Below are 9,479 nucleotides of genomic sequence, written 5' to 3'. Positions count from 1 at the left end.
AGAAGGGAAATAAACTTGGCTCACCTGGGCTGATGGGGGTGTCTGTCTAAAGCACTATTTGCCTCAGTCAAATAGTCAAAAACCATTTTCTGTAACAAAGCATTTTCTTAGAATTATCCAAGAAGGGGGGAAAGCAGGCACCAGGATAAAGCACATGCAAAGGAGGCTGGGTCTGGTCTGCTTTGCCAAAATACACTAATAAAAATATGTCACTGGGAAAATCCAAGGGAAAACCCCACTTGAGTATTTTCTAACCCCAAGGCAGAGACTGAGCAGAACTATGTTCTGTGTTTCTGTTGATTTCAGTGGTTTTCCCTGGCTGCTGGTGTTCAGCATATCTGGATTTCGGTTGCTAAATCTACACGTGTGCGTACAGTCCCTTCGGTCTGGATATGGTGACATGAGGGCTATTTTTAGTCCCCTTCAGCCACCTGCATGTCTCTGGGGTTTCTAGCAAGATTGCAAGCTCTTGAGAGGAAGGTGTCTTTTATGGACTGTTACTTCTATGGACTATCCCCTTTTTAGTGGGTAACATTTTGAATTACCAAAAAAAATTGATCTGGGCAAGCAGGTGTTTTGGCAAGGGACTGTCAGTCCATCAGTCCAGGCTCCAGTTCTGGCTGAGTGAAGAGCTGGACTCCCAACCTCCCTGTGGGGCAGAGGCCAGTGGAGGAATAACTGAACATTGGAAAAGAAATGGGAGCCAGCCTTGCAGTCTCAGTCTCCTTTCACTTGTCCTGTGCCTCCACTGGGGCTTGACAGGCTGAACTAGGATTTTCCAGGTAAGAAGCTGGGCAGGTGCCTGGATGAAATGAGGCAGAATAGTTGTCTGTGTGTGTCCTTGCTGTGATGGGTGAGGAGGATGACACCAGGGCACGGGGTCTCTCCAGGTAACTCACCATCCACAAGCAGTCTGTCCTATGCTTCCCTTCGCTCCTCCTTTCTCATTGGGATGCCAAGAAAATGGTGGATTAAAACAGACCCCATAGCATTCCCTGATAATTATGTTGATAGCAATGTTTCCATTGATGCTCACAGCAGATTCCTTTGGCTTGAGCAGCTGCTGGTAACTGCCTGAACTAACTTGTGCTGGAGGACATATCCAGCTTCTCCAGAAGTGGATGGTGTTTTCAGCAAGTCTTGGACAGGGTTCAAATGTCTGTACACTGTTTTCTGCTCTTGGAAATAAACTTTAGGTCGAGAGACAATGTGTCAATGCCATTAAAATCCATGAGAGTCCAAGTGCAAGTTAGTCTTTTGTTAAGGCTCCGAATTTTGTAAGTCCAGATTTGAAACAAACTAAGGTCAGTTAGATGGTAATATCAGGGTCAGGGAAATGAGGGAGTCTTGGGTTTCTGTATGTCACACCTGCAAAAGTTATCTGGAATTTTAACCTTGCAGGAATTGGCTGCAGCTGTCTCTGGTTGGATTCACACAAAAACCCAGCAGGATTGAGCAGCCAGATGACAAAGCCTGATCACCAGGGACAGCTGCATGTAGTGGCCAACCAGTATCAAATGAGAACTTCCCCCAAGGAGTGGCTAACAAATTAAATGACACCAAACCCAACTTATACTTGTTGCTCTTTCTTCTACAGGTCTGTATTGAGGGAGGTGATGGCTGAAAACCAGCAGGGACAGGTTTGAAAAAGGCAGCTGAGGGAAAACCTGCCTGTGTGCAAGAAAGCGTTGACCCAGAGGTAACCATGTGGAGGGGAGGAGCATATCAAAGTTACAAATGAGACCTGTCTGCCATCAGATCGGCCAGAATCCAAATGAATCACCTAAAAGTGAGTCAAGTTTTGCACACCACTCTGTTAATTTGAACATTTGCTTGACATATTTTTTTTTTCCATGAAGAGGTGGACAGGAGCATTTATAAATACAACTGCACCTGTTCTGTGGTGAGAAAAAAAGCACCTGCGCTTCTTGAACACAGAACTGCTCTTGCTGGGATGTGGGGGGTGCTTAATTTATCAGGTTCTGGGTTTCTGAGCTCGAAATACACTAATGTGACTCCTGCTGTTCTGGGAGGGCTGCCTGTAGTTTTCCAAAGCAGACAGTTTCCATGTGGCTGAGTAATAACGTGATTTTTCTCTTGGGAAAGCTGGGAGGCTGGGCTGGGTGCTCTGAGATGGATGACAGATACACACAAGCACAAGATGAGAATTCAAAGGTGAATAAGTAAAGATTGCCTTAAAAACCCTCCCGATGTGGGGTCCTCGGGTGTTGAAAAACCAGAATTGCTCCTTGTCTGGGACGCATGGATCTATTTGCATGCAAGGATGGGTCCAAGGAGTGCAGAGGTGGATTCAGGCGTCAGGTGTATTTTCCATGTGTTTTTTTCCCCCTCGTGCAAGATGACCACACAAACAGCAACGGTACGGGGCTGTGCTTTTAGGGGAAGAAAAACCCCCGAGGAGGAAAAAAATGCCCTTTTTTCCCCCCCTCTTTTTCCACGTGGCATCACTGATTGCTGAGAGCCGCCACGGCCGGAACCCCGGCCATCTCATGGTGGGCGTGGGGCCGATCGCGTTCGGGACCTGGAAGGGGAAGGGGCCGGGCCGAGCTGCCGGGCGGAGCAGCGGAAGGAGAGCGGTGGAAGCGGAAGGGGCGGTGTGGAGGAGCCGGAGGAGCCACGGGAGCCATGCGGACCCGGCGCGGCACCGTCCTGCGGCCGCCGGCACAGTCCCCCGAGCACGACCATGGGCTGGACGAGGCGCCCGGCGGCACCGCCGGCCCCGAGGAGCTGGCGGACGACGTGGAGCAGTTCCACGAGGCGCAGTTCCGAGCCGTGATGGCAGCCCTGGACAGCGGCGAGGAGGCCGGGGACAGCGGCGACGAGGAGGAGGAGGAGGAGGAGGTGCTGGGGCTGCAGCTGCCCGAGGAGGACAGCGAGGAGGAAGAAGAGGAGGAGGAGGAGAAGCAGGGGCTGGATCTCTTCGTGGACCACAGCGCAGAGGAGGATGAGGATGGAGACGCGGAGGAAGATGAGGATGGGAAAGGTGAGGAGGAGGAAAATGAGGTTGAGGATGAGGATGGGGACCTGTCCATGGAAAGCGACTTGGAGGAGAAGCGTCCAGACACCAAGCTCCCCCATGAGCTCTCCTGGGGCCAGCGGAAGCAGCTGTACTATGACACGGACTATGGGAGTGATGCCCAGGCCAAGGGCAAGCGGAGCCAGCAGGAGATCGATGCTGAGGAGGAGGAAGAGGAGCAGGAGGCTCAGGTGATCCAGAGGCGGTTAGTGCAGGACTTGGGGGAGGATGACTATGGGCTGGATATGATTCAGGGTTACCTGGCTGAGCAGCGCAAAACCCAGGATAGCATGGGGCAGAAGATTGACAAGGATCTGCAGGCCCTTTCCAAGAAGGAGCAGCTGAAGCTGCTGAAGCAGGAGTCCCCTGAGCTCCTGCAGCTGATGGAGGACTTGGAAGTGAAACTTATGGAAATCAAGGATGAGCTGCACCCACTGCTGCAGATGGTCAAAGATGGCACCATCCCCCAAGGGAAGGGCAGTCGCTATTTGCAGACCAAGTATCATCTGTACCTGAACTACTGTGCCAATATCAGCTTCTATCTGGTTTTGAAGGCCAAGAGGGTGCCGGTTCATAGTCACCCCATCATTGAACGGCTGGTGGCTTACAGAAACATCATCAATGACCTTGCTGTCATAGACCAGAAGTTATCCCCACAGGTCCGTGTGCTTCTGAGGAGCTACTATGACAAGAAGGAAGAGAGGTTACGGAAGGAAAACAAGTTTGCTGTGTTTCTCACCATGGATGGCAAGAAAAACAAATCGAAACATGCCTCTGCACTTGCTAATGGCCAGGCTGCTGCTGCTTCTGAGTCGTCGGGTGAGTCGGAGCCGGATGAGGAGGCTGCCCTAAAATACTACAAGATGATGGAGGAGAAGCTGGCACTCAAGAGGAAGAGACCTGGAGACGAAGATGTACTTGGAGAAGAAGAGGTGTCGGAAGGAGAGGATCCCAGTAAAAAGAGGAAGGTGACTTACCAGATGATCAAGAACAAAGGCCTCACGCCCAAAAGGAGGAAGATTGATCGCAACCCCAGGGTGAAGCATCGGGAGAAGTTCCGTCGCGCCAAGATCCGCCGCAAGGGGCAGGTGCGGGAGGTGCGCAGGGAGCTGCACAGATACGCCGGGGAGCTGTCGGGCATCCGCGCTGGCGTCAAGAAGAGCAGGAAGCTCAAGTGACACTCACTTTTCTATAAGAGCTGCCAGTACCAGTCCTGAATCCAATAAAAGCTTTGTAAAGGATGTTGTGCATTTTATTCTTAAGGAAGTCGGGGGTGGGGTGGTACTTGGTTTGGTTTTTTTTTTTCAGAAGGTGCCACCTCCAAGTGGCACAGGGCACTTTGCATACTTGCCCATGTGTTAAGGTATTTTCCTCTGTGGTGCTGTCAGGTTTCCATAAACAGGGAACCTTGAGAGGTTGCAAGCAATGTGTCGAGCAAAGAGAGTGAAATGGGCCATGTGAGATTAGTGGGGAGATGGGATGGATGGATCTCCTGAGGGTGGCTTGAGAAGGGGGTTCCGCCGCTCTCACTGTCTTCTTTTTGCTGTTGTGTTCTGGTCCATCCTGTTCCTGTGTTGAGTTGCAGAAGGAGAGATGTGGTTATGGTATTTAATTATTTTAATTAATTCCTTTGTTCTTAAAGTGTATGAGCACTACTTTTAGGTTGTCTTAAATTACTTAGTCTCATGTGGTCTAAAATAGTGTTTCCCCTCCTGAGTTCAGTGAGAAGCCAAGCAAGGACTTGTCTGGATCTCCTAACTATCTGTGATAACACATCTTCCCCTATGATAAATGCTAACTGTTGTCTGCTGCTACAGGACTAAGTAGCATTGCTGCAGGACAAGTGGGTAAGGTGTAATGTCTTCAGCTGCCAAGTAAACTTTCAGGATGTTTGGAATACTTCCATGCCTTCTCGTGGGTAAATGCATTTTAACCCCATGTCAGATTCTTGCCAGGAGCTGACTGTGAGTGGCCATTTCCAGCCCAGGCTGTAAAGGAGGAAAAAGTGATTAATTTTTCTAAAGTTTAACAAAAATTGTCTCAGGCAACACCTATACTTGGTCTGGAACAGGTCTGGGGAGCCCATGCCTTATTTGCCAGTGCCATCTGAAAGGTGTTAGTTTCCCATATGAAATTAAGGAGAGTAATTGCCAAGAAATGTTAATGCATATCATGGGGGGTTTTTTTCCTGTGTGTGTGATGTTCTTGGGGGAAGCCAAGATGTGAGTGTGTGTACCTGACCCTGTGCCAGGCCAGGTGCTGTAATTCAAACATGCAGGTGCTCTGCTCATCCTCTGCAAGTGAAATGTGCTTCTCTAGGGCTCTGATGTAAAGCTTTATACCCCAGACCTGTTCCTGGCAGGAACATGCTATTGCTGTCTCAGGAATATTTTGGTAGTTTTCAAGGCTGGTGGTTAGTAAGCTTAAGCTGGACAGATGGGATCAGCCCTTCTATGTCCAGGTGGACTGAACAAATCTTCTGGTTAGAGCAGTGCTCTCTGTACCCTGATGGCCAGAGGTGAGATGTGTAACCTTTGAGCTGTGGGGATAAATGTCCTTCACCTGTGCTCATTCATCTGCCCTTATTCTGGCAGCAGTCAACAGTGTTGGCTGCTCTTTCCCAGGGAGAAGGGTCCCAGCCCTGCTGAGGAGGGAACTAGAGCTTTTCCCACTGGGAACTGGGACTGTGATGAAGGCTGCCACTGATAACACTGAGCTAGGCTCTGGAGGCTTTGCCAAGAGGTCAGTAAGAGGTAAGATGCTGGGAAAAAAAAGCAGCTTAGGTGCTTTTTCGGGCGAGGAATGGTGTTGTGTAACAGGCATCACACGGGATGTGGAAAATATCCAGCAGAGGTGCTCCCTGATCTCATTACTACAGCACCTGCTTGTGCATGTTTCACACTTGGTACAAAAACGAAGGGCTCACTCAGGGTCTTTGATGGATCTGGCTCTCTGCTTCCTTGGAGAGCTCCAGGCAGCTGGCAAGCAAAATTCTGGCAACTTCCATGTGAGCAGTAAATGAGGGAAATAACCAATTAGCGTGCCATTACAGACACGCTCCCCAGAAATACTGGGATTAAGGCTGGAGGCCGGAGGGAACGCGGCGTGTCAGCTGCCCGGCGCTGGCTGCCGGCCGATGGCACAGCATGGCTCCCACTTTAATGAAGATTAACTGGGCATTATGTCCACTTGGTTAGTTCAGAGATTGGACAAAGCCATCAATATCGTTCCTGTATGGTTTTATGTATCAGCGATCATGAGAAGGCCAGGATTATTAACCCCATGGGAGGGGGGACGCTCCTGCTGTTCTAAGAAATACTTGTGCCAAAGGGAAATCCTTGGTGGCAAACAGGTTTGAAAATCCCAGTAAAAATGCACACATGTAAAATCAGGGAAGGATCATAGATCACGATGAGGAAAATAAGCAAGAAGTGGAGCCAAGTTAATGCTGCTTTTTTCCTTTTCCAGCACAGTTTCTGGAGAAGGTGCTGACACTGCCAAGGACAAGCTTCAGCTGTGGGATGGCACTTGTCCTGGCCAGGGTGCTGCTTGGAGAGGACTGTTGGCCTCAGCAGCCCCTAATGCTGGTTGGGACTCACCTCAGGTAACAGCTCTGCCTCACCTCAGTCGCCCCCACAGCCATGGAGGTACCTGCCCCAGGTCCTCTGCACCCGCTCACCTGGAGCAGGGTGATCCAAGGGATAGTTAGTCCTGCCTGCACTTCCATGGAAGTGATTCATATTTAAAGGGACATAGGCAGAGTGCAGGAAGCTCTAGGGTATGAGCTGCTCTTTTGTGTTTGTGCAGAGCACAATGGCAGAGGGGGGACAATGCTTTCTGTATCACAGCCTGGAATTTCTATTTATACAGGGTGAGGAAAATATATTGACTATCTCATATGGAAATATACCTGCTGCTGCCTTAAGTTTTGTTAATGCTTTCCTAGTTGTGTTCCATAATACCCCATCAGACACAGTCTGGATGGACATTGTTTTACTCTCATTAGCAAGTAGAAATTCACACCTTCAGCTGTGAGATTGGTAAAACAGATTAAAGCATCTGTTGAATTAGTTGCAGCATGTTGCATGACTTGGGGCAGCGCTGGGAAATCAGCCTCCAGAAATCAGTTGCCTTTACAGCTTTGCTTTTGCAGTTTTATTGTGAGATTGGAAAAGAAAGCAGCCGCGTGTTTCAGCTTAACCTGAGTGCACCGAAGGTCTTCTTCAAAACTGGCAGATTTATGTGCTGCCTGCTTGCTGACAACACTAGCCTCCACATGAAGTGCCCTGTGTTTATCCCTGTCTTCTGAAAGACAATCTATTTGACAGTTTTAATGTTAAGCAACACACTTGGACTTTGTATTGTCGCCTTTTGTCCCAGGATCAGAGAACGCCGCTGTCCATGCCGGGGGGAGGCAGCACACGGTGCAATGGCTTCGCTTCTCGGGTAAGAGCCCCTCGGGATCTGGCTGTCGGTGTCTGTGTCACCCCGCACTCCCCCCGCGCCGGGCAGAGCCGCTCCCGGAGCACATCCCCGGCCCCGGGGGGGCGGAGGATGGGGCGGCCGCGGCGCGGCTTCCCGGCCGGGGCGGGGCGGGAGCGGGCGGCGATGGCGGAGGCGGAGCGGGCAGCGCTGCCGCCGCCGGCCGAAAGTTGCCGGGACGGGGCCGGAGCGGAGCTGCCCGCGGGCATGGAGCGGCGGGCCGAGCCCGGGGAGGCGGCGGCGGCGGCAGCAGCGGAGGAGGAGGAGGAGGAGGAGGCGCGCCCTTCCTCGCCGCCGTTCTTCCTGCTGTACCCCGGCCATGGAGGCGGCGCCGCGGCCGCGCCGCCCGCGCTCTGGAGACCCCCGGCACCCCGCGGCGGGGCCGCGCTGCCCGTGCTGGTGCTGAGCTACCCGGGGCCGGACGGAGCCCGTGAGTACGGCGGGGCTCCCCCGCGCCGGGGGCTCCCGCGGGGCGCGGCCGGCGGCGGGCGGGGGGTCCCTGAGCGCTGCTCCCGGGGATGCTCCTGCCCGGAGCGCTACGGGCGGGGGAGGGCGCGGCTCCCGCGGCAGTGGAAGTGTCCGCCCGAAAGGTGCCCGTGCCCCGCAGGGAGCCGCAGGGTTTGGGGGGGCCTGGCTGCTCCCCGGCGGCAGGGAAGGGCAGCGGGTGTGGACTGGCTGAAGAAGGGACAGTGAGAGCTCGGAAGGAGGCGATTTGTGTGTGTGTGTGAGCCGCGCTGGCCCAGCAGGTCAGCAAAACCAGCCCTCCTGAGAGTCCTTCCTGCGCCCTTTGGGGAGAACTGGTGCCGGCCTCTGAAATCAAACAGGCTGTCCTGGACTCGGGATGGAGTTAGGGGCTGGGGAACCCCCGCTCGGGCTTCCTCCTGGTGCTGGCAGGGAGAACAAATCCGAGGCAAAGGCACAGCACGCTGGAGACATGAGCAGGTTGAAGTGCATCTCTGTGTGGGGTGGCAAATAGTTTTCTGCTTTGTAAGATTCTTTGTGATATTCTTGTGGTGTATTTGGGTAAGCTGGAGCACTGTGAAGTAGTTGGGTGTGCTTTAAAATAAAATAAAAACTGCACTCATGAGTTCATGTAGAAGAGATCTTCCATCTTCCCTTTTTCATCCTTTCTGAAAATAGCCAGCGGCTTCATCCTCTGGGCTGGGGCCAGAGTGTGTGTGACTGAGCTTTTGGCCTTTGCTTTGCCACCTCCTTTCCCAGGTAAGTGTTCACTCACACAGGAGCTGGTATTTTTGGAGTAGGTATTTGTTTCTCCTTGGGAAGCTGATGTACTGAAAGGCATTACTCAGCAGAGCTGTAACCACTGAGGTAAGAAGTCCACGCCTGTAATGCCAAGAGGAGATGGAATGCCCTGACTTTGCTCTGAGCTCTGTGAAGGACTGTCTGTGAGTGCCAACTTATGTCCAAAGTCCCTCCGTGGTAAATTGTTGTTGGAACTGACAGCTCCCTGTCAAAACCTTCTTTTTTTCCTTGTAATTTTTTCCTAATCAGGAGATCTTTATCCCCTGTAAACCCGGTGATGTGCATGCAAGGGCTTGAGCTATTTCTGATGGAAGGCTTGAAGAACAATATTCAGAGCTGGTCAAACTTGGTTGTAAGAAGGCTGCTGTGTAGATGTGGAGAAACCAGAGCATCACTGAGCGTTTGTCCACAAGGAGTGGAGAGGCTCAGTGGTTTGAGCAGTGCTTTATCCCGTGTCAGCCTTACTCTGTGGTGCCTGTTGGTGCAAGCTTTGTGGAAAAAACCTTTATAAAATGCATATTGAAGTTTCTTTATTCTTTTCAGCCGTGGAGGTGACAGCTGCTTGTGCAATGTCATGTGTCACAGTCTGCTCAGGGACTGGCTGATGTGGGTCCCTTCCAACTGGGAATACTCTGTGGTTGTGAAGCTGTGATTGCAGTGTCTGAGGGGAATAGGGATCATCATCTATTTGGTGTAT

At 51.9% G+C, this 9,479-nt stretch overlaps 2 protein-coding genes across 8 annotated transcripts in view; both read left to right on the top strand.

Moving 5' to 3' along the window:
- Positions 1-1,703: 1,703 nt before the first annotated feature.
- Positions 1,704-9,479, top strand: part of RUFY3 (RUN and FYVE domain containing 3) — a 36,647-nt gene continuing 28,871 nt past the window's right edge. For 5 of the 7 annotated variants that reach the window (XR_003531754.1, XM_027668167.1, XM_027668166.1 and 2 more), the window contains exon 1: positions 7,716-7,949. Coding sequence is in view for 4 of the 7 variants with exons in the window: in XM_027668167.1 (XP_027523968.1) it covers positions 7,727-7,949 (223 nt within the window). In the remaining 3 variants the exon portion in view is untranslated. Of the gene's footprint in view, positions 1,790-5,661; positions 5,791-6,505; positions 6,642-7,417; positions 7,484-7,715; positions 7,950-9,479 lie in introns of those variants that run through there. The other 2 variants (XM_027668169.1, XM_027668170.1) reach the window with 2 other exon arrangements.
- Positions 1,788-4,278, top strand: UTP3 (UTP3, small subunit processome component). The gene has a single exon (XM_027668179.1). The coding sequence runs from the start codon at positions 2,647-2,649 to the stop codon at positions 4,213-4,215; it is 1,569 nt and encodes a 522-aa protein (XP_027523980.1). The 5' UTR covers positions 1,788-2,646; the 3' UTR covers positions 4,216-4,278.

The sequence above is a fragment of the Corapipo altera genome, unplaced genomic scaffold (assembly GCF_003945725.1).
Source record: "Corapipo altera isolate COAL_440 unplaced genomic scaffold, ASM394572v1 214, whole genome shotgun sequence".
In the NCBI taxonomy this organism is placed as follows: Eukaryota; Metazoa; Chordata; class Aves; order Passeriformes; family Pipridae; genus Corapipo; species Corapipo altera.
Note: the sequence above shows the minus strand (reverse complement) of the source record. Positions and strands in the feature narration are given on the sequence as shown.